Source organism: Cryptotermes secundus, unplaced genomic scaffold, assembly GCF_002891405.2.
Source record: "Cryptotermes secundus unplaced genomic scaffold, Csec_1.0 scaffold70, whole genome shotgun sequence".
NCBI lineage: Eukaryota > Metazoa > Arthropoda > Insecta > Blattodea > Kalotermitidae > Cryptotermes > Cryptotermes secundus.
The window spans coordinates 547,080-571,897 of NW_019734964.1; the positions used below are offsets into that span (position 1 = coordinate 547,080).

At 37.4% G+C, this 24,818-nt stretch overlaps 1 protein-coding gene across 6 annotated transcripts in view; it reads left to right on the forward strand.

Annotated features, from left to right (window-relative positions):
* Nucleotides 1-23,524, forward strand: part of LOC111869006 (thyroid hormone receptor-associated protein 3) — a 56,533-nt gene extending 33,009 nt beyond the window's left edge. For all 6 annotated transcript variants that reach the window (XM_023860174.2, XM_023860173.2, XM_023860175.2 and 3 more), the window contains 7 exons: nucleotides 4,773-4,904; nucleotides 6,589-6,778; nucleotides 8,744-8,863; nucleotides 10,901-11,082; nucleotides 15,294-15,517; nucleotides 17,187-17,355; nucleotides 23,062-23,524. In XM_023860174.2, coding sequence (XP_023715942.1) covers nucleotides 4,773-4,904; nucleotides 6,589-6,778; nucleotides 8,744-8,863; nucleotides 10,901-11,082; nucleotides 15,294-15,517; nucleotides 17,187-17,355; nucleotides 23,062-23,165 — 1,121 coding nt within the window. In that variant the 3' untranslated portion in view covers nucleotides 23,166-23,524. The remainder of the gene's footprint in view (nucleotides 1-4,772; nucleotides 4,905-6,588; nucleotides 6,779-8,743; nucleotides 8,864-10,900; nucleotides 11,083-15,293; nucleotides 15,518-17,186; nucleotides 17,356-23,061) is intronic.
* Nucleotides 23,525-24,818: the final 1,294 nt, after the last annotated feature.

Here is a 24,818-nt window from a genome sequence, read left to right on the forward strand (position 1 = left end):
ATCATCGACTTTAGGGCTGCAGTTGCTAGACCTCCGATTACTGAAAGTAATGCTCAGATGCATAAACAATGGTGTTATAACCATAGAACCTGGACATCAGACAGCTGGAAATGTGTGTGATATCATCTGATGAGTCATCCTTCTTGCCCTTCCCTAAATGGGGAAGAGTTTATGTTTGGGGTACACCGAAGGAAACCTACAATCTGGAATGCTTGCTTCCAACAGTGAAACACAAGGGAGGTTCTGTGATGGTTTGGGCAGCAGTATTGTGGTGTAGTATTCTGTTGGTCCCATTATTACCCTTCATAGCTGAATTACTGCAAGGGAGTACATGGATAGGTTGGGCAGTTAGGTGCATCGCATGTCCGGACATTATTTCCAATTATTTACGATTGACATTTGTCAATATATATGATGGACATATATTTTAGTTATTTTAAAGTGAAGACAAGGCATACAATGTACTAGTTTGACGTGAATTGAGTAGCACCTGAAGATGGCATTTTTATGCCGAAACNTTACCCTTTATAGCTGAATTACCGGAAGGGAGTACGTGGATAGGTTGGGCAATTAGGTGCATCGCATATCCGGACATTATTTCCAAGCATCAGTGCAATTTTCCAAGACAACAGTGCCCCCATTCACACAACTGGAGCTGTTCAGTCATGATTTGCAGAACATGAAGATGAACTTGAGCATCGTTCCTGGCCAGCACAGTCACCAGATTTGAACATCACTGAACCACTATGATCAGTTTTGGAGACTAGAGTGAGGAACAGATTCCCACCTACAACATCTCTGAAAAACAACTTGAAGATGTTCTTCAGAAGAATGGTATAAAATTCCTCTAGAGACTATTCAAAACTTGTATGAGTCCATTCAAAGAAGGGTTGTGGCTATATTGAAGCCAAAATTAGCCCAACACCATATTAATAAAAAAAAAATGTACAGTATCTGTAGTGTTTCCATTATTTTGTTCAACCTCTCTGTGTGTGTGCGCACGCTCGAGTGAGTGAGTGCGTGCATGCGTGAGAGAGAGATGTCCCATTGTTTAATGGCAAGACTCAAGGAATGTAATTTAGAACTAATTTGAAGCGAAAAATTGTGCCCAGTAAACAAGTTCAAATCATTACCATCAACAATTTAAGCAATTGTGGAGTGTATCATACTGAACACCTCTGTAACATTTATTCACAGTCTCTTGTATTTAACTGGTGTCAGTTTTCCTGTGTGCGGGAGTGTTTGACATTTACACATGAGGAATATGCTTATAAGAATTTTGCATTCAAATATTGTAATGGAAATGGTAGAACTGCTGTAGCAGAGTATAAACAGTGCTTTCTAAATCATTGAGCTCCACATTTAACCATCTTTTGCAATGTACACAGACTTACAAGGGAAAGAGAGATGAATTATTTCTCATGAGAAAATGCAGAATGTGAGCGGCAGCAATATGACAAAACGATGTACTTTGTACATTTCAGCAAAGCGCACATACAGATGTATGCAAGACTTCCATGGAGACTGGTATTCCATAATCATTAGCATGGAGGACTTATCATGATGATGATGATCTTTACCACCACCATATAGAGAAGTGCAAGAACTTATTCTAGGAGAGCATGCCAACCATGTACAGTTTTGTAGATTGCTGCAAGGACAACCACAACTTAATGAATTACACTTTGTTTGTAGACAAGTCTCACTTTCACCATAATAGTGACACCAGTAAGAAAAATTTGCACTCTTGATGGAATGAAAATCCATATTAGGTAGTGCAAAGCAATTTTCAGTACAGGCTTGTGAATGTATGGTGTGAAATAGTGGGCATATCTTTGTAGTCCACATTTTATCAGGGCACTTGACAGTTATTTTTTAGACTTCTAGAGAATGAATTGTTGCTTCATTCAGAAAATATTCCTCTTCAAACAGGATTACAAATGTGGATACAATATGACAGAGAACCTTCATTTTATGGCAGAATTATCAACTGTTTGAATGCAGGTTATCAGTGGAGGTAAGATAGGGCAAGGGCAACCATTTGCATGATCAGCTAGATCACCTGATATGACTCCACTGAACTTCTTTTTAAAGTCTAAGATGGAAACAAGGCAGTAGATATTAGAGCCACTGTGCAAGATGCAACAAAAGATGTTCAGTAGGAGCAGTGTTTATTGGAAGCAAAGGAGGTCATATAAAAAACTTAATTTACTTGGAAACCTTGAGGATAAACTTAATAAATTTAGTGAATTTGATGATTTAGTTGTAAACTCTTCCATTGATAATAAAATTGTTCAAAAGAAAATTGATTTTGAATTTTGTGCTATGCTACCTAAATTGATAAAGGTGATGAACTGTTGTTTATATGCCATTTGTTTACATCAAATGACATGTAGAATATGTTCCCAAAGTCTGGCAATTATAACATACTGTATATCTTCATTGCCTATTAAAAGATCTGTAATTATATGTTTTCTTGTATTCTCATGTCTGTTCATAGGTCTCATCCAAAATAGCACACTTCTGTTCTCATAAAGAATGCTCATCTATGCATCCATCACATTTCTTTTTAAATCTGGTCAGCCTAGTTGTTTGAATATTATTTTCTGTTCCTTTTAAAGCATACTTTAAGTCCATTTGAACGTGAACTGTACAGTGCTGTGGTGCATTGTGGTGGAATATTCTTTCATTTTTTGATATAAATGTATGGATAAATGAACTGGGATAGGTCAGTCAGTATAGTAATGAACCACAGGCTGGTTGGCTGAGGTTCAGTTCCCAGCAGGGGCAAAAGGCAGTATCCAGACTGGCTCTGGGTTGCACCCTGCCCCCTATCCAAAGGTTACTAGGGGCTCTTTCTCTGGGAGTAAAGCAGCAGAGGCATTCCATATAGTGCTGAGGTTAAGAATGGTGGAGCTATACCTCTGCTCCTGCAGCCATTCCTCTTCACAGCATGGTACTTACTTAAGTATAGAGAAGACTATGTTACATTTACACCTTGTATGGTGGCAGCGTTGCTTCCACCTCATCAATTTATTTGCCATTTGGTATTTTTGATGGGAGATCCAAATGTACTAAAATTGTTTTGTCTCCAGTGGCATGATGATCATACTAAGTTTCAGTAAAATTTTCTTTTTAGGGCTTTGAATCTGTTGCTACTTTAAACCCCTCCTATTGCTGCTATTTCAAAGTATCATCGACTTTAGTTAAATTCTTTATAGACTTTAAAGTGTGTCAAGTTATCAACCAAGTTTTTTATGAACAGTTCTGTTTTCTGGGATATAATGCCATGTAGTCAATTGAAAGTCAACAAAAAATTTGGAGGCTACATGTTCTCCAAAATGGTAGTCGACTTTGAGTAGACTGCAGCATTATATCCCAAGAGATAAACCACCGCTGTGAGTACCTCAAATCCTAGAAGTTGTTTGTGGAAGTTGATATTGATGTATGTTGATAAATTTAAAATATTCTACAGCAGTGCACAGTTTGTTATTTGACAACATAATGTTTCTTATCCTGAAATAATTTGATGCTTCACTGTTTGAAAGTGTGATGTTTAACATAAATTGATGTATGGTTTTTGAATGAATAAATTAGTAAACTTTATTACTTTATATCATAAGATATCATCCTTTTTCTCAAGAGTAAACTGTTTTTTACTCCATTGCATTGTGCTTCTGACAGTTTTTGTGGTCCTGCAGCAGCCACAAATGTGATAAATGTCAACATGTTCTGATTTCATTTTAACTCAAATATTAGCTTAAATTCCAGGTGCTGAAATGCCCAGTGAGTTGCATAATTTTTTATACATAGTTCCTAATACCAAACAACACACGATGGTTCCCTTAATGATCAGATCTTCAGTTTTTGGATGAAGGTAAGCCATTGGCATTGTACATTGGTGGTACACATGATGATCGTTAATATTGTCCAATAAATGTATTCAGAGTGTACAAAACATTTTAGACATTAAAGTATTGCATGTATTCTTTGTATATTGGCTTATATTTTGTTATACAGGACTTGAATTCTGTTCAAGACACCTTTTTCTCTGAATTGAATGTGTTAGCATCTTCACTGGAATTAAGTTTGTAATTGCAGCGTATGTGTCCCAAAACATATAAATACTTACTATAAGAAGTTTCAAACAAAATAGCAGAAGAAATTTTCAACACTTACTCCATTGGGTTGTCTTCATTAACAGCTGGGACTAAAAATTATTTATGAGCTTGTGATTCTTTTTATTCTGAAGAAACCTTTACATTGACTTCCATCTACTGCATAATGGCATTCTTCTAACCATCAACAAGCTGCTTATGTATTTTTTTTTGTATGATAATTTGAGGATTTATTTCTCTTGTAGTAGTACTTGCATTTTTTAACTTGTTTTTAATATTTGCAGTTTTGAAACAGTAACTTAAAATTGTATGTACAGCTGCTAATGCATTACTACATTTTTTTACAAATGAAAATTGTTTGTTAGCTCCATTAAGTTTTTAATTTGTATGCGCTTCATGATTTAGATTTAGTAAAAGAAATCTTACTTCATTGATACTTACCTAATTGGATTTATGCATGGGCAATTTTAATGTGGCGGTACTAATCATATTTATATTGGATAACAAATGTAAATGTGTTATATAACATGTTTTCAGAGTTATCTGCAGAATACTTCATGTTTCTCTTTCTTTCACAATCATAGCTGCTGTTATGGCAGTTTTGGTTGAGAAGTTGTTTTTCCCAACTTCAGATGTATTTTTATACATTATTAGGAGAAGGGACACATCCTATCTTTGCCCGTGAAGAGATTATGCAAGCCTCTACCAGGGGAGGTAGTGGTACCATAGATGAGCACCGTAGAGTGGTAGCCATTGTGGGTGAAACGACACCAATGCAGTCCCAAGGTATTTACTAGGCACAAATTGGAAGAACAGTATTACTGTCTTCATCTCTCACTTCACATGTGTGTCCAGCAGGTTAATTCCACTGGGTGTGTTGAAAATTGCTTACTGTGTCAGAAGCTTCCCAGGAGGTAAGGTCAATATTCTGTGAGGTCATAGTGTCAGACATTCTAAACAAAACTATGTATATGTACGTTCCCTATTCCTAATGGTTTCCAAGATGGAACTGTTTCACTGTACAGTTCCAAAGTGGTTGATAAGGAAGAGAGATTACATACATATCTGGTACCTGTGTTTGTTGTTCAAGTAACAAAGTTGGTACAGTTCTTAGTTATTTAGAATCCGGATGATGGACAGAGTCCAAAAACCAGTATCTCTGTTGGTACGGTTTACCTAGTACAATACATTTTCAAAAATTCCGCCGTCAACATCAGCGCACTTTGCAGCTCATGTGAGGAGGTGACATGTTGCTCCTCTGAGTGAATCTTTACCCTCCTTTATGCAAGCAATAACATCCATAGCTCAATCTCAGAAACATATACACTTTTTTGCTTAGAGTTACCAGTACTGTGACCTTCAGAATATTGACCTTTCCTCCTGGGACATGCTCTATAAGTAATTATACATTGATCTGATGGTAGCATATGCTTAAAACTTGATTAAGCATTGAAATAGTGTCAGTCCTAACTTTTTAATGTAAGGGTATTTACTAAAGTGATTGAACATTGGTGTGAGATATAAATTTAAAATATCAAGTTCCTAATACATTATATCTGAGGTTTTTTACAGAGTTATTAGTTGCATGCTTCTGTTGCACAGCTTATAGTGTTTCCTGTCTCCAGTAATATTAGACCAGATCTTCAGTACAAAATTCAGTAAATATCAAATTAGAATGGGGTTTATGTACAGAATGGAGCCAATAAATGTTACCGAATTGTGCAAATAATCTGTTGTTATATTGATAATGTAGTTATTTGTGATTGCCAGATAAGATGATATTCTACTGGAATATCATTAGCGGTTGTAAATTGTTTTTGAAAGCACTGGTCCAAGAAATTACATATTAGTTATATAAGTGGAAGCCTTTTCTTAAAATAGTGTAGAGCAGTGTTTAGGAAGGCATTTAAGCATTCTCATTGCCTCAGAAGCATCCAGTACAACCAGAATTATACACCCACCCCCATAAAAATTTGTCATAAAAGATTTTGAGGTGGAAGAAAGAATATGATCATTAGTAGAACATTTGATTTTTGAGTCTGTCAGATCAGTTTTAACTTTTGTTAGTTTACTTTGTCAGATGGGCATGATCAGAAGATAACACTTATCTAGGCATAGACTGGATAAAACTAAAATGGATTTTAAAGAGCTGGATGTGATTGTAGTTACTTCCTAGCAAATTGTAACCATATGTAATTCATATTTGCCTTGAAGTTACTCCATGAACCTTGCAGAAAATGTATGGTATGTAATGGTATAAGCTTAGCAATCATATAAATTAATTTCTGAAGGCATCAGTGGCTGCTTGTGGAACTAATTTTGCTTTATCCTTAGTATATTTGGCTGAACCTGAGTGAGAAAATTATGTATAATTTTAGGACGTTTGTAGTTCACACCTTATTCAGTGCAGTGCTGTACCACAGTGAGGATAGAGATAAGAGCTATAAAAGTATATTTCCACTTATGACAGGAAGTTCTCGATTTGAATCACCGGGTCGTTATGCTGATGCTCCATCACGGTCACATGATAGCTATTATCCTAGTGGAGAACGGGAACCACCACGTGACTACCCACACTCTGCACAAGATTATGGTCATGGTCATGGGCCAGCACCAGGCTTTGACCATAGGGAGAGGAGTAGGGAAGATCGCTTTGACAGGTAGGACTCTAAATGACTACATTTGAGAGATTTTATAATTTATATTGTGAAATCAACAGATTTACTATATTGTCATGTGTACGGGGGTATGTATGGTGAAAATAACAGGTTATAGTTCAGATGATTGGATTTATTGGCACTTCTGTTACAATCTCTGATAATTACAATTAATACAGCGCTATTGCTGATTTACACAATTTACAATTTACCGTTGCACACTTGCTAGGATTCTCAGTTTCCACTAGTTGTCTCCTAGCAACGGATCTCAACAGAGAAACTAGCACTTCAGGTCACTATGAAGTGTTCTTGCCATTTCTTGTTCAGTGACCCTGGAGCCTCGGAACTCAACTAAAAACTCTCCTTAGCTACAAGCAGGCTCACATATAGCTGCCGGACAGACAACGCAGAAAATACAGTTCTACTCTTACGTAGGACACACAACACAGAAAACATAAATCACTTGATAGTGTGATGTCAGTGCACCTGCGCGGAAGTGTGTTTACCAAGCCATTGCCTATATGACTGCATTGTTCCATTGTTGAATGCATGTGTTGTTTAGCAATGGCTGTTTCTGTGGGTCAGCCGTTCTTGCGCGGAGCAAATACACCACGGGATACTGTGAATGATTAGTTACAATTTAGGACTGAAATGTAGCATGACCCCTTTTCTCCAGCCTGTTCCCTGTACCCACATGTGCTGCTTACTAAACTGCCACTACAGAGGTTGCATGTGTACGGGTCTGCTATCTGCAACATCTTAAATGTGTCTTTACAGCTCTCTTTTAAGAGATATTGAAACTATGCAAACTGTAATATGTTCTACAGGTCTTGATGTTTCCTGGTATCCACTGTTTCATCTAAAAGTTCATATATTGGCAAGATCCCCTTGTTGTATTTGCAGTTCTCACAGTGGTGGTTACATGATGCTGTATAAATCATTGAAAATCAATTGATGTTGTTTTGGAGGAACATCAGTTGATTTCAGCAGACTACACATCATTATATTCCAGAAGATAGAACTCTTGTATGCTTGTCAGTCAATAGACATGTGTGCTTTCCTTGGTTCTAAATGTGTTTCATGCCAGCTAACAAGTAGTGTAAATATGATAAAACTTGTACTGTTATTAATTTTCATACAAGACTTTATTTAATTCTGTTGGATAATTTACAGAAAGTGGAAGTTTTATATGGCAAGTGCATTGAGGGGAACTGACAGGTCACAGGAAAGAAAATTAGAATTGCATTACAGTGCACTCATCTTTTGAGTGGATATTGTTTTAGTAATTAATTGCATTGTCTAAATGTATTTATTTTTATATGAGCAGGGATTAGTGTTGCAATTCTTGTTTAAGTTTTAAGGAGTTTACTTTAATGATCTCTAATATATGCCAAAGTTGACTAGATTCCAAAATGTGTTTCAAACAAGACCCTTCATTTTCCTTTAGTAGGTACATAATTCATAGGATGTGTTCTTCTGTTTTGCATTTTCTCAGTTATTTATAAGTTTGTGGTTTGTATATTATAGTAGCTGTTAACACCATTGTTCTTTGGAATTAGTTATCTGAGTTATAATTTTCATCTTCAGTTTTTGTGGCTTCCGCAAATCTGGGCTATTTATCAGTCTTGTCTTTGCCTTCCGGTTTAGTGAAACCTGTACAGAGTTTATTGAAGTAAATATAGTTACTAATTTTCTTACCATGGAATTCATCATTCTCAATACAGGGCAAGGGGGTGCTAAAAGAAGGGATTTTGTTTTTTTTGTGAGATTAAATATTTCTTTCTGTGAATCAGTTATTAGTGGCCTGATCACTTTCGTGTATTCCTTCTCCTTCTGGATGTTCTGTTGTTTTGTATTCCACGCTGACAATTTTAACATGACACAAGGCCACTTTACTGTTCGCTCTGAGTGCAGATTTACAATGTGTCAGTCTCAGTGGTTGTTTAACTACTGTGTACTTACATTCAGGCGAAGTGAAGATCTCCGACATGAACTGGAACAACGTCGCCGTGATGACAGTCGGTACTTAAGTCAAGGAGATGGACGCCGCTATGATAGGAGCATGGACTATAGGGGTGACTCTGACAGGTGAGATATACCAAATCAAGGCAGAGGCTTGGTTTTCTATATTAAAAGTGAATGCAATAAATGCCTCTGAATTTTTACTTATAGTCAGTGCTGATAAGTGAATATTTTATGTGCAGTAAAGCTCACTGAAATGAACAGGGATTATGAAAATAATGTATATATAATATATTTGCACTTGGGACGGAGTTTATATCATTTAACGGGCTAATCAAGTTACTTATGTATTGAAAAAACCTAGAAGGTGCTTCATTTTACAGTATGTATTCTTAAAGAGTGAAATAGTAACACTGAAAGAGTAGCCTGCACATCACTAATGCATCCAGTTCTTGAATATGGGACGGGGTGCTGGGATCCTTACAGGAAGGGACAGATAAATGCACTAGACCAGGTGCAAAACGTAGCGGCTAAATTTGCACACCATAGAAATGATTCGAACTGGGAAACCTTGACACAGTGCAGAAGGATAACTTGTATATATACTGTCTTCAAAGTGTACATGGGAGAACAAGCTTGGAAGACTGTAGGTGATAGGTTACAAAGACCATGCTATCTGAGCAGGGTCGATCATGATAGGAAAATTAGGCGCAGAAATCAAAAGACAAATATCAGAAAATATTCCTTTGTGAATAGGACCATCTAGCACTGAAAGCAACTACCTGCAGATGCTTTAGGGATTCTCTCCTGTAAACCAGTTAATTTTAGGAAAATGATAAATAAGATGAAGTGAAGGTCTGGGGGAAATCATAAAAAAATGCAGGGAAAGGAAGGGAAGGCCATTGTGAAATGTGACTGCATCAGTTCAAGACATTACATATTTCATTACTGTTACTGTTTAGTGTATATTATGCTTATTCCTTTATTAATATTAATTTATATAATTGTATTCATTGTGTGTAGTGTGTCCTTTATTGTATGTGTAGTTTTGTGTGCTGTGTTTTGGTTGAGCGTGGTGTGTTATTTTGTACCTTAGTGTAGTACCACTGGGTAAAACCCCATCTGCAGTTGAAATAAGTAAATAAATAATAGTAACAAATAATAATAATAATAATAATAATCTAATATGATTGAATCAGTACATTCTGTAAAATCATTTATGTTTGTATGCTCAAGTAGAAACAAAAATACTGCCATTTTTACATTCCCAATATGATTGAACCAGTGCATTCTGGATCTAAGTATCTGAGGGTTTTGTACAATCAAGGTAACTCAGTCGGCCACTGGACGTGTATGTCTTGTGGTGATGATGATGATGATGATGATGCCATGAACATATAGAGTACAGATACTTGCATTTGGAACAGCTGTGTGAAGAGCATAGATATTTTAGTAGCTTATCAATGTATATATATTCCATTGCTAATGAAGGATTTAACTCTTATGTCATTTTCCATTTGCTCCCTTGTTTCCCAGTAGAACTTTGTTATGAATGTGAATTGGCATTAATTTTGGGTATGGCTCCACATTGATGCCTATTTGTCATAGAAGTTTAATACTGCCACAGAGTGCAGTGTGAGGATGTGTAGACAAGTAATCTCTGTGCGTGCATGTGAAGAGTGATAAGGTATTTTTCTTAGAGAGACTGAGGATTAGTTTAGTTGTTCATCAGGATATTACAATTGATATTTTTCCTCTTGTACTTCTTTGCAATTGTTTTTTTTTTTTTTTTTTTTTTTGTTTTTTTTTTTTTTTTTTTTTTTTGGACACTTAGTTTTGAAGGTGATCAGAAATGCTTTTATCTTTTACTTCTCTAGTTAGTGGTGTTTTTCTTTCTTTTCTCTTTTCTAAAAATTGTATTTATTCTTTCATTTTTATATATACCAGAGTGTGAAGGTATTTGTCGAAAAGCTATTTTTTTTATGGAAGTTTTATAGTAGTTTTAGAGCCTGTCAAATATCTGTTAACTGGCCTGTTACTTGGACTATATCCTTTCACTGTGGTATGTTGAGAGTGGCATATTTTGCAGTAGCCAAAAGAAGAAATTTTTTAAAATATGAAAGCAATAAAACAATAAAATAGGATTTATTTTTCAAATAACAGGGGCTCCAGTGACCTTCGGATGAGAATTAATGAAAAAAGGACTGATCGTCATGATGATAGGGATTCAGGTCACGCCCGTGTGTTGGAACATCGGCCTGAGCTTATGGAGCGAGACAGGGAAAGGGAAAGACCTCACAGGGGTATGATGCAACATTCCCCACCAGGCAGTGAGAGAAGGCGAGGTAAGTCTTAATTCAGAAATTTGAAATGCCATCAAGTGTTTTTGTGATACTGAAATATGGTATTTAGAGTGTTTCTGTTTTCTTTGACTGAGTTATTTGAAGAAATGGAATAGCCCCAGTTTTCTGAGGCAGCCAGTAGTTTTCTTCTACCTTGTAACATACCAGTTTAGAAGTAAGACACTGAAATCAGATGCAAAAAGACTGTGCTCAAGGTTGTCAGGCCCAGTACAAGGTGTTCCTCATATCTCCCCACCTTCCCTTTAATGTCAGAAGTCAAAATGATGTAAATCAGAAATGTCTGATTAACATGCATTTGAGTATGGAAGTGACTGGGCCACACCACAGCTCAAGCGGTTAGTCGCTGACTTCATACTGCCGCAGCCTGGGTTAGATCCCGGATCTGGTCAAATGGGATTTGTGATGGATATAGTGGTGCTGGGGCAGGTTTTCTCTGAGTACTTCGGTTTCCCCTGCAAATCTTCATTCCACCAAATTCTCCAGCATCATAATCACCCAGGGCAGGTACAATACGCCAATCAGTGGCCACTGTGCTGAGTGGATCCAGTTCATCTCCACCCCCCACTAAGCAAAATGGAAGTGATTGTACTTGAGTACCATCATGTGAAGATTATAATTTCACAGCCTCTAAATTATATGTACAAACCGTGAGAAATCTCACATTCTCTTCACTAGTTCCTGGTTACTCATGAATAACCATTTGACGCAGCATTTACATTCATTGTATCCTTACACTATCAGCCTAGATAACTTAAATGCCGACCATAACTGCATGTTAGCACATTAAGCCTGGCAAGGGGCCATTTAATTTTACTACATAGGGCAGTCAAAAAGTTCCCAGAATTCTCATGCAGACGGAGAACGAGCTGTACTGAATCACACTGTTGTGATGGGAAGTTCAGCATGTCTGCTCACAGGCACAACAGGTCTGGACAGGTTTCAGTGTGCAGTGTCATTACTGTTCCGTTTTAATTAGACGTGAGTGTTGGTTATTCGGCGCAGTGTTGCAGTTCAAACAATATGCGAACATCAAGTTTATGTGCAAATTGGGAAAATCTGCTTCGGAGACGCTATTGACCCTGCAGCAAGTTTATGGTGATACTGCACTAAAGAAATCCGCAGTTTACAACTGGTTTCCCGGTCTAAGAATGGGCAGGAGACTTTAGAGGCTGACCAGCACAGTGGGAGACCTTCGACACCCAGAACCAAAGAAATGATTGGAAAAGTGCGACAACTGATTCGATGTGATCAAAGAATGACCATCACGGAGTTGGCGCAAGAAGTTGGTACTGTTACTTGCCATTTCTATGTACAAGTTTTGCAGAGGTTGTGCAATGCAATTTGGAGGAAGCGGCACGACAAGTGGCAGGGACAGTGGTTTCTGCATCACGATAACGCACCAAACCACACATCACTTGTTGTGCAGCAAGTCCTTGCCGAGAAAAGCATTCTTGTCATCACTCAAATACTGTACTCTCCAGATCTCGTTCCGAGTGATTTTTGGCTGTTCCCTACTGTGAAAATTGGCCTCAAGGGGGGACATTTCACAACCATGGAGGACATCAAATCGAATGCTACGGCTGAGCTCTGGAAGATTCCAAAAGAAGCCTTCCACCTCTGCTTCCAACAATGGTAGGATTGATGCAGCAACGGTCCTACTTTAAAGGTGATTAGTAGGGGCCAGATTTTTATGCCCTAATAATCCCTTAAATATGTATGCATTTGTGCATGAAAAACTTCTGAAATATGCACATAAAAATTTATACCAAATATTAAAATTGATTTTACATTATTTTAAGACCAACAAATCAATATTTAAGTTCATTTTATGTAATCACTGAATGATTCACTTGCAATAAAAAGCTATACTTAAACACAAATCATGCAACAAAGCCAACATATTTCATTACAAATTTAAAAAACCAATGGTTCTCACATTCAGCTCTCCGAACTTTCAACTTCTCTTCTGTTGCAGTTCACTGTTACTAAATGTTTTAGCTTTTCCATAGTTAGTCGCCTCCTATTGTCTCATAAGATGTCCTTATAGCGGGAAAAACTTCTTTCCACCTCACAGGAACTTAAGGGCTCATGTACAGAAGCCACTATTTGCTCCACTGTTAGTGATTTTTTACTTGGCAGTTCAGTACGTTTACCGGCTAAAATTTCTTAAATTTCACAAATTTGTTCATATCCTGGATTTTTTTAAAGAATGCTGTGTACTTTTTCCTTTACTACTTCACCAACTCTTCCATGAACCGAATCCGATTTGGAAACAGTGGTTTTGAACAAACTTAACGACTGATTCAAAGTAGTATTGATATTGCTTGCCTCCAGTGAGGAAGTGGCGGATGGAAGATGAGAGAAGTGAGCAGATATATAGGAAAGATTAGTTTCTAGTGCTGCGTTTTTTAGTACATCTTGGACAATTTGAATTGATGCTGCACTTTTGGGATCAAATGTATTCATGACATTCCTAACTGTTTCTAAATGTTCAGTATAATAACTCGCTGCACACAGCCACGTGCCCCAGCCCATTAAAATTGGTTCTGGTGGAAGTGGAACGCTCGGTGCTACTGCTTTGAAGGCTTCTTTTCTGTATGGCGCTTTAACAAATACTTTCTTCACAAAAGACACCAACATGTCAACAAGCGAAAAATTTGCACGAATTGTTTCTGCAACATGGTGCAACCCATGGGCAAGGCAAGTCAAATGTGTCATATTTGCAAATATAACTTTAAGAGCAGTACCAGCTTTCATCATATAACTTGCGGCATCAGTAACAAAGAGCAATACACGCTCATACTGAATGCCATTCGGCCATAGTAAATTCGTGAAATTGATAAAGAATTCGGAAACTGCGGAGCTATTTGTGGTTTCAAATTGCTCTACCACAAGAAGATAAGGGGTAGATTGTTCATTCTTCTTAAGGGATCCAACTATACAATTTGCAATAAACCATCCCTCACAATCTTGTGTTTCGTCAATTGATACCCACACAAAGTTATCTTGAATCTTATCTCTAATGCTTTCAATTGTAAGATCGTAACACTGCTTCATGTCATTTTTGCGCACAGTAGATTTATCCGGCACTTTGCACTGTGTATACTTCTCTATGAAGTTTCTCACAGTAGGATTGGTTAGTTTCCACAGCGGAATATCTGCCGCTAAAAGGCTTCGCATAAATCAAAGGAAAACTGTGAAAAACTATTATTAGAAAATTCACTAAGCAGTTTTTGAACAGGAGTACTTTTCGTGGATTTAATTGTAATATTCTCTTTGTGAATATTAGTGTTCAAACGCTGAAGCACTTGAAAGCGTTTTTCACAACCAACTGTTTTCTCACACGCTCGGCAATAAAGAACCGTACTTATCATCTCTCCTTCGAACTCCCGCTGATACAGCTGTAATTTAGTTTTCTGACTTACTTTCACTTTCGGCATGACTACGGAAAGCTCAACAAACTTAACTACAGACTGGTCACCACTAATGTGAATGGCCCCCAGCTTCAAATATGAATAAGCGTAACAAACCACATGGGGACTTCAGAAATAAATAAGTGAAGTCCCTTATCGGTTGAATAGTATTATGTTGATAGCGGCTACATGTGGACGCTTCCGACGAATCTCTTCGCGGCCACTTTGATGGTACGCGGATGAGGCAAGTTACAAATAGAGGGATCGGGGAAGTCCCATCCTGGGTACTGCGTCAGAAACATGAATCATGATGAAATGTTGAGTCAAATATACAACATATTCTGATACAGAAAAGAAAAATTGTATAGACATGACCATGATTGAAAATTTGAACATAACATTAAAAAATATATTTGATAAACATTTTAAAAAGGAAATATGCAGTATAAACAGAGATCTTCGAAAATATGATGCTTATTCATAAAACAAGCAAAATATGCATTTATATGCACCATTAAACCACGTCCAAAATTTAAGAAATGAAGTAATTCATTCATATATCCAAATGAGCATACTTTCTGGTTGCAAGAAAGGAATATGCATTTGCATTAAAATCTGGTCCCTAGTGATTAGGTAAGCGTTGCTGTATGTCGTACCATTAGAGTACTGTACCACCATTCCGGGAACTTTTTGACTGACCCTCATATGTTCAGCAGCATTAGACACAGCAATTAGTAATATATTCTTGTGGTAATGGCTTGCCTTCTTCTGCATTATTAGGACCAGGAGAAGGATTTGGTCGCACACTGGGAGATGGTAAAATGCGTGGTGGTAGTGGAGGTGGACGAGTAGTCCAGCGCGGTGGACCAGCAGATCGTAATGATGTCCCAGACAGATTCCATCAGGAACCAACAGAATTTTCCAGTCAACGATCTGATAGATTCCATTACAAATCTTGGGACTCAAATCCTGAACATGTACCCAAAGGAAGAGCCTACTTTGAAGTAAGTGAAGACTCGTGAATATTTCTGTTAATCTTTCATAGGTACAACATTGGATGCTGTAGTTATTTCTGGTTCAAATTATAAATGTTATTTTGAAATTGTACATTGAATTCCCAATTTTAAAGATTTCCCACATTTTAGGTGCAATTTTTTCTGATCCTGGGTTGATCTTAAAGTTAAATTTCCTCCATGTAAGGTTTTCCTCACGTTAGTGTTCAGATTTGTAGTTATGCAAAGAACTCTTATTTTGGTGATGAACAACCTGGGCTTCCCTCTGTGACCCACAAGTAATTTCTGAATATAAGAATCTAAAAATTTTAAGTTTAGAGTAGTATTCCAAAAATATTTTAAAGAAACATATACATGCTATTCAATGGGAAAAAAACGTTTGTATTTAAAACCCAAAATTGCTGTTGTATATACTGGAGCACTGTTTTGTTGTCAGGTATTCATGATATTTGATGATCCATTTTACAATAAGTTCAGGTTGGCAGGTAACACTGTTTTTAGTAGACATATTGACCGAATCACTGAACTTCAGATGTAAGATTTGAGGCTTTCACGGCGGTGACTATGAAGAAAGCAGTCTTCTGGGATTTGGTGCCGTGTATATGTGGTGTTAACCGACGTTTCGGAGGTGTCTCACGGTGTTGTCGCTTGCAGATTTACCTATACTTTTTCTTCAACCCTGAAGATGGGGGCGATACGTTCCTCCGAAACGTCGGTTAACACCACATATACACGGCGCCAAATCCCAGAAGACTGCTTTCTGAACTTCAGATCTTTGCAATTTATTCATACCTTCCTACTTTCCCATTTTAATTCACCAGTTTACCTTGCTGTGTTTTCCTTCAAATTTTAAACACCCAAGCTGTTCAGGTAACCATTGCAGTATCAGTGTTAATCATACATTAAGATTTTTGTTTTTATGTAGCTAAGTACATTTAAAAAAATTTGCAACGCCTTGTTTATGATATAATATCACACACATTGAAAGAATAAACTATAATTGTGTAACTAAAACTATAGACTGTTGATATAATCTTCAAGTGATGCTGCATCTTTAAATGAAACCATGAGCACTCTAATCACCATTTAAAACTTTTCTTATTCACCAGCTGTGCTAATCACATGGGCTGAACAAGAGCCAGAAAACCTCTAGTGCAGTTATGGACCTAGTAGGTGGAGTCAAGTCAGGCATCTGCCCCTCCCCCCCACAAATTCGAGAATAATCGAAATTGGAAGAAAAAATAGAATGATATGTGTGAAAAATTGGGATTTTCAATACTAAATACAAAGGATGATCCATAAAAAGTATTCTTAAATATCTTTCAACATCAGTTCCCAAGAAAATTTTCAGGCTCCCCCGCCCCAAGGTGAAGGGATGGAGAATTGTGGTGGCACCCATGACTTTGGTTGTTTACCTAGCTGGTCTATGGTAAGTATAAAAGATAAAATGCTTTCCTATTTCAGAAAGATAATGCTGTCAGAATAATGAGGTAAAATATTACGACACTGCACTGTACTAGTACAGCAAGGCAGGGGAGGATAATAAATGGGTTTTGTTTTCTGTAGAGGGCTGGTGAATGTGCAGTAAAAACAACCTGTAAGGTGTGGTCTATTCCACATGCTAGATGCTCAGTAATTAATAAGATGATACTGTTGGCAGCATGACAACCGGGAAGATGAATTTATGAGGGGACGAGGTCGAGGAATGTTGGGTCAGCGAGGCTCAGGGATGCATGGCCGTGGTATGATGCGTGGACGGTCTTTCAGAGGTGGGGGACCAACACACATTTTCATGGGACGTAGCGGTCGACGAGGAGGATATCCACCACGTAAGTCTTCCCATGACCTCAACTTGGATCATGGTCCTCATGAGCGACCGTATCGTGAGCATGAGAACTTCAAACCTCTGGATGGTCGTCACCACTAGAACTGCCAGTGAACTTGGAGGAAAGCAGGGAGGGAGTGCTTAAGAAAGGGTGGGATTTATGACAGTCTCAAACACTGAGTGGAGCATGAAATGCACTGTATATATTTATTTACGTGTTTCCTGAGAGTCATACTTGTTTTTTCAAATTTGAATGATTGTGAACAAGTTCCGTTTCAACTGCAGTTACCTACTTGCTGATTTATAGTTACATTAGTTTGTACCAGTGTCTTGCTATTCTGAGTTGTAGTATAGTGTTAAATATATGACTTAATGGAATACTGCTACTTGGTACTGCAAATATCAGAATATTCTGATCTATCAAAATATTGTGGACTTTGATATCCTTACACTACATAGTCTGATAGATGTCTACCAACATATAAGAGGCTCATTCTGCTTCCACTTTTTGAGGTGAAGATGGAGACAGAATGTTCCTCCAAAACACTGGTAACAACCTTCCAGATTACGTGGTGTCATAACCCAGAATACCTCATTATGAATCTTCTTCCCCATGAAAGCCTTAACTGTCATATAGGTGTTCAGAACTTATAATATTATGGTGTAGCATTCTGCTGTACATCACTTAGTATCAAATGTTGCTGGTTCCACCATCTCACATGCAACACGTCTTTCTGTTATTGACTTAAAAGTTTTGCACATCACATGGCATAACACAACAGGTAGAACAACCCACCACTTTGAATACATATGCACTTAGAGGGGGCCATGCGTTATAAAATTAATAAGCAAAGCCACCATAAGAGAACCACAGAGTTTCCTCAGCTATAACTTTAAACACCTGATGGTGACCATATTGACTGAAACATGCAGTGAAGAAATTTTTAAAAAATTTATGTGATGTGTAAAACTTTTGAAGTGAATAACTTCTAGTAAGTTTTATAGAAAGAGATGTTGCACATGAGACAGTGGAACCAGCAACATTTTATGTTGAGAATTTATTTTTAAAGAAAGTAAAAGTTTTTGTTATAAAGTTTCAATCTAACCATGGTAGAACAAATACAGTCTCTAACAAGAATTTCATTACAGTGAGCATAGCCATCAGCACTCTCAGTTTCTGAAAGTTAAACATATGTGGATAAGCCATGCTAAAAATGAGGGGTTCCCTTCCCCCCATAACTATATATGCTGACTGTACTTGAACTTCTACCTTGGAAGCTATTTATGGCTTCCCACTGCAGCGGCCTGGGTTCGATCCCGGGTCTGGTCAAGTGGAATTTGTGGTGGACAAAGTGGCACTGGGGCAGGTTTTCTCCGAGTATTTCGGTTTCCCCTGCCAGTCTTCATTCCACCAAATTCTCCATCATCATAATCACCCAGGGTAGGTACAATAGGCCAATCAGTGGCTGCCATGCCGAGTGGACCCAGTTGGACTCCACCCCCCACTAAGTGAATTTGAAAAAAAAAATCTCCTCCAGAATTTACCCAGTGAGAAATGTGCCGCATGTAGTATTCTCTTTGAACTTGCTGTTTATTCTGTTAGATTTTCCGCTTGTATTATGTCTCTTGGCTAGTGAACAGGAATTGGACATTTCTAAGATTATGCTTCATGGTGTGTACATTAAAAAGTGACGTCAAGTCCTAATTATGGCAACAAAGTGGAAGTGCTTAGACTTGAACATGGAGCCATCCTTGTTATCAAAGTATCCGTCAATAATGCAACAGTATAAAAGACATTAGGAATACGTTTCACACTAAAAATATATTTCAATACTTTTTGATGTTAAAATCATTACATGTCAGTAGGACACTAAAAGCATATGTCCTATTGATATGTAATTATTTTAACATCAAAAAGTATTGAAATATATTTTTAGTGTGAAACATATTCCTAATGTCTTTTATATTGTTGCATTATTGATGGATACTTTGATAACAAGGATGCAACAGAATGCTAGAATATAATATAATTGAATATTGAGCATGAAATAATGTGTCTGAGAAGTCGGTGCCTAAATACTGAACTAAGAAGATGAAGTTGGTTGACTTCTGTGTTTTAGTCACCATTTTGAGGAACAAGAGCAAAATATGCCAACATGTTCTGTATGATGATAGACCAATGACAGAGTAACAATTGCGGAATAAAGAAAATGGAAATTTGGAATCCACATTCTGTGAGTGATTTTGAGGGGATACCAGTTTATGAAGGTGACAGGATAGTGCAGTCAATATAACAACTACGGAACATGTGAGGGGTTGGAGTTCAAGTGCCAGTAGGGGCAAGATTTTTCTCCTCTCTATGTCTTCCATACAGGCTTTGAGGCCCACCCAGCCTCCTGTCCCATGGGTACTGGTGGCTCTCCCCAGGAGTATAGCCCCAGAGGCATGAAGTTGACCACTCACTTCCAGCTAGCGCTGAGGGCAAGAGTACATGGAGCTATACATCCACCCCCATATGTTTCATAGCATAGTGCTTAATTAGCTAAACACTTGGACAACTTTACCATCACCTTCTACCAGTTTATGAAACAGTCATCAAGACAAAGGCCAACCAATTTGCAGCATGCTTAAAGGTTGAGAACATCTAGTGCTTTAAAGGGTCACTTTATCACTGCATTGCAAGGAAGTAATTCTAAAGGGTAGCTTTACCTTTTTAAAGCAAGAAAATGCAGTAATGTGCACAAAGTTTCAAGAAAATTACTTGTTTTAAAAATATACATATAGTACGTAAAAAGTTTGTTTTACTTTTAACTGCTTTGTGAATTACGTCTGTCAAGGAAGTTTGATACAAGGTACCACATTAATTCTTATGCAGATACAGAAGAGATCGTGCAGAAATAAGAAAATCTTTGGCTTTAGATAATGCTGGACATGAGAATGTTGAATTATCATTATTTTATCTCCATGATAACCACTTCAAATAAGAATAAATATTGCCATACATGAATTAATTTTCTTTCTTTCCTCTCTCCCTCCCTCCCCCCCAACTTAAATGTCATATTATGATAAACGTAACTACACATTGGAAGATTAACCTGAAGATCATGTATGTCAGCCATTTTTGATACTACCATTGTCCATTAAAATGAGCATTTATATTTATATGTATATATAAATTGTCACCACATCAGTGTGATTATATGAATTATATATATATAATAATTATATGAATTGAGAGTCCATGTAAATTATAATTGACTACAAAGGGACACGTGAGTTGTGGTCTGTGTGAATCTTCCACGAACTGGTAATTATATTTTCATTGGAGTATTGTGTTGTGTTAATTTTCTATCCACGTGCCAGACCGGGATATTCCACTCAGTGGTCTGTGGTTCCTTGTAACAACTGTCATATTTCTGTAGCTGTATTCGAACTAACAACAGGGTACCAAATACAGATGTGAAATTGTAGTGTGTTAGTGATACACAAGCTTGTTTCTGTTTCACTAACTGGATTTGGAAGAGCATGAAGTCAAATTTTCATTTTAGGAAGTACCCCTGTCTTCATATACACATTTGCTGGTTGAATTTGGGATCAGGTACTGTTCTTTCGATTTTCAGTGAAGTAAGGTTCTCAGTCTCCTTGTTTATAATCTTTTATTTAAGCATCATGTTTCATTACTATATTCAACCTTGTTTACATACAATTTTCCATCAATAATAAAACCCACAGAATTTCTGGGTTTTTGGAATTTTTCCATTATCCAGAATTCTGGGTGATAGAGGACACAATGTTTTGGAAACTGGATCTGTTTGTCTTCAGGTGAGAAAGAAAAACACCTACTCATTTGGGCCGCTTAGAAAGAAACAGATCCAGTTTCCGAAACATCCTGTCTTCTATTACCTAGAATTCCGGACGATGGAAGAAGTCCGAAAATCCAGCAATTCTATGTGTCATCCACCACCATCGTCAGAACCCTTTAGAATCTAATAATGAAATTATTTATTTCCTCATTCACATTTGCTTTCGCTATTAACTCAACATGTTTCAGCCCCAAATGGCCATTATGCCAAACCTGCTATATACTATACTGAGTATTGTCCATTCTTTGTTTATAATTGGTTTGTAGTTTCCTTTATGGCCAGTGGTGATGAATGATTATAAACATGTAATTTCTCATATACAGTTGTGAGATTTAATTTTGACATTCTTAAACACCCCCATCCCTATAGAATTTATGGTGATGGTATATTTTTGCATCCATTCTTGTTGTTTCTTTAGTTACAGAGGTTAAGAATTCATAGTTTGCTTACAACTCAGCTTCAGTGAACCTAATTTTTATAGATACAGGTTAGTGGGTTTTCCCCCCTTCCATTTGTCACTTCTGTCCATAATTTGAACTTCTCATTACTGATATTACTACCCCTTTCCCCTAATGACAGCCTGAGACATAGTTACCAAATAAAAGTCAAATTATTACTTTGGGCGTAACAGGTTTTTGTAGTTTTCTTTGTATACTTAGTTACTTACTTACGGAGCTGAGCCCTTCTTGAGGAGAAGCCAAATCTGCAGCAGCTGCTCAAGAATTTCCCAGCATTTTATGGAACCTGAATGTTCATTACCATGTTCACAAGAGCCCTCCACTTGTCCCTATCCTGAGCCAGATCAGTTCAATCCATACCATCCCATCCTATCTCTCTAAGATCCATTTTAATATTGTCCACCCACCTACACCTTGGTCTTCACAGTGGTCTCTTTCCTTCTGGCTTTCCCACCAATATCCTATATGCATTCTTTTTCTCCCCCATTCGTGCTGCATGCCCTGCCCACCTCATCCTCCTTGACTTGATCATTCTAATTAAACATAGAGAAGAGTACAAGTTATGATGCTCCTCATTATGCAGTTTTCTCCAACCTCCTGTCACTTCACCCCTCTTTGGTCCAAATATTCTCAACACCCTATTCACAAACACCCTCAGTCTATGTTCCTCCCTTAATGTCAGAGACCAAGTTTCACACCCATACAAAACCACAGGCAAAATTATAGTTTTGTATATTCTAATTTTTATGTTTTTGGACAGCAGACGAAAAGACAGAAGGTTCTGGACTGAATGGTAGCAAGCATTACCCGAGTTCAGTCTCCTCTTCCTTTGTGTACTTTGAGACTGGAATTAAAATTGTAAGATTTGAGGTTTTCACGGCGGTGACTATGAAGAAAGCAGTCTTCTGGGATGTAGCGCCATGTAGATATTGTGTTAACTGATGTTTCGGAGGAATGTAACGCCTCTGTCTTCAGCGTAGAAGAAAAGGAGAAATCCGCGAGCGAAGCAACGTGAGCAGATGCAACAGACTGCACCTACTCGCAGATTTCTTCTTTTCTTCTACCCTGAAGATGGAGGCTGGTTGCTGATTGGGTAATGTCTACAGGAAGCACAAGTAGTGTTGCTTCTTGTCGAATGTGTTGCTGATACATTTCTGTAATGTTTGTATGATGTAAGGTACTGTTTATATTATTCCCATAATACCAAAATTGTTTTATCCCCCTCCTGCAAGAGTTATGTAGTGAGCCCAGATTAAGTGTCACAGGTTAGAGAAAGATTTTCCTGCATTTTGAATAAAACTGGGAAGGGTTGACAACAAGTATTACTCGGCATGTAGATGAAATTTTTAAGCAAGCATTTGCTAATAAACTACTGGGCTCTGGTTGCAGGGTATACTACTAGGCCGAGTTCACCCCACTGGGAGCACGATCTGTTTGACAACGTTTCAGCTGATGACTGTGGGCAAGCAAGCAACAGTAGCCATGGCAAGTAGATTCATGGTCTGCACTCTGAAAGTGTTTAAGACGGAGAAAAATGAACTCCTGAGTTGAACACACTATTACCAAGTAGTTTCTCAAAGTCCATGACTTGCTGCAGTAAATTGTGACTTCAAATTTCATTATCTGACTGTGAATAAAATGCATATGCAGAAACTTGAAGATGGTTGCAAGAAATCAGTTTCCTTCCTTTACGTTCTAATGTTCGTCAGCTTTCCTGACCCAAAGTTGTCAAGAAATTGTGCTCTTCTCATGTGGGATTGTAACTCTTGTTGGGGGCTGTAAAAGGTAAAGCTATCCCTGTAACAGGCCATGGAGGCCCATAGGATTGTGAGACGTCAAGGATCTCACATTTTCTAGACATTCAGCTCACAGATAGTGGTGAGATCAGCCTTATGCGCCGGTTGCTATCCCCCAGGAAGATTCCTTCTTGTTGGGGTCATGTACATTTTTAAAGTTTCTCTGAACTGCTCTGCAATTCTGACTCCTTTTTTTTCACTATTCCTTTGTTTCTTTCTTTCTTTTTCCACACTCAGATTTTGTGTTTACTTTTCTGTATGAATGCTCTAGAAATAGAGGCAAGATTTGAGTTCTATTCCAAACATTGAAATGAACACGATAGGAGACTTTGTAACACAGTAATTATTTTAAGTGCCATATGTTAAGTCACCTGCATATATCATCTCATCAATTAAAGCCTATTACATTATTTTGAGAGAGGTTTAATTCTCATTGAATTCTCTAAGGTCTTGCTTTGCAGTGTCCATGCTAGAGCCACCCCGTGTAAGTAGTGTAACTTTGGCAGTCCATTTGATAAGTAGCCAGTAGGGTTGTTTAGGGGACTTTATTTTATCTTTCTCTTTATTTGCTTTCATTGGTAGAGAATTTGTGGAACGGTTGACATCATTTTTTGACATTGACCAATGTGTTCATAGTGTGGATTTGTATGAAAATACATTATACAGTATGTGATAGTGTTAAGTATAGAAATATTTTTGGTATTATGGTACCTTGAGTTAAATTAGTATACATTTCCTGCTTCCATTCTGTAAGAAGTTTTGTTGCATCAATTTAATCATTTACATGTCTGTTATAGTTATAAACTTGTATGAAATCAGTGATTAAAATCATTCTGTTTGAAGTGTGACTCTTACATTAACGTGTGCATATCATCAGGCTCTGATGTACAGAGTTACAGAGACAAAATATGTGAGTCATATCCAAAACACAGACTGCATATTCATTATAGATTTGAAATTCTTGATGGTGACTGATGTATTCAAGAGACACTGAGGTTATTTCATATTTTCATTGTATAGATGGGAGGGAGACATAAAGAATGTTGAGATGTGAATGTTTAAAGTATTTGTGTGAAATATACTACCTTTTTTTATTTGTGAAATGAGTCCATGATGATTTATATATATTCATTTCTTATAGCTGCAATAAAGAAATATTGGAAAATAATCATTTCCGTGTTTTCTAACATATGAGATGTCAGTAACTTCGAAGATTTGATCATGTATCCAGCTGACACGTTTGAAAATCCCTCATTTGTTTCCTGTTAAATCAGAATGCTAGTTCTGATCCAAATATTCATTCACAAACAATTCTTTCTGTCATTCCCGAGTTCACAAGAGACCTCCACT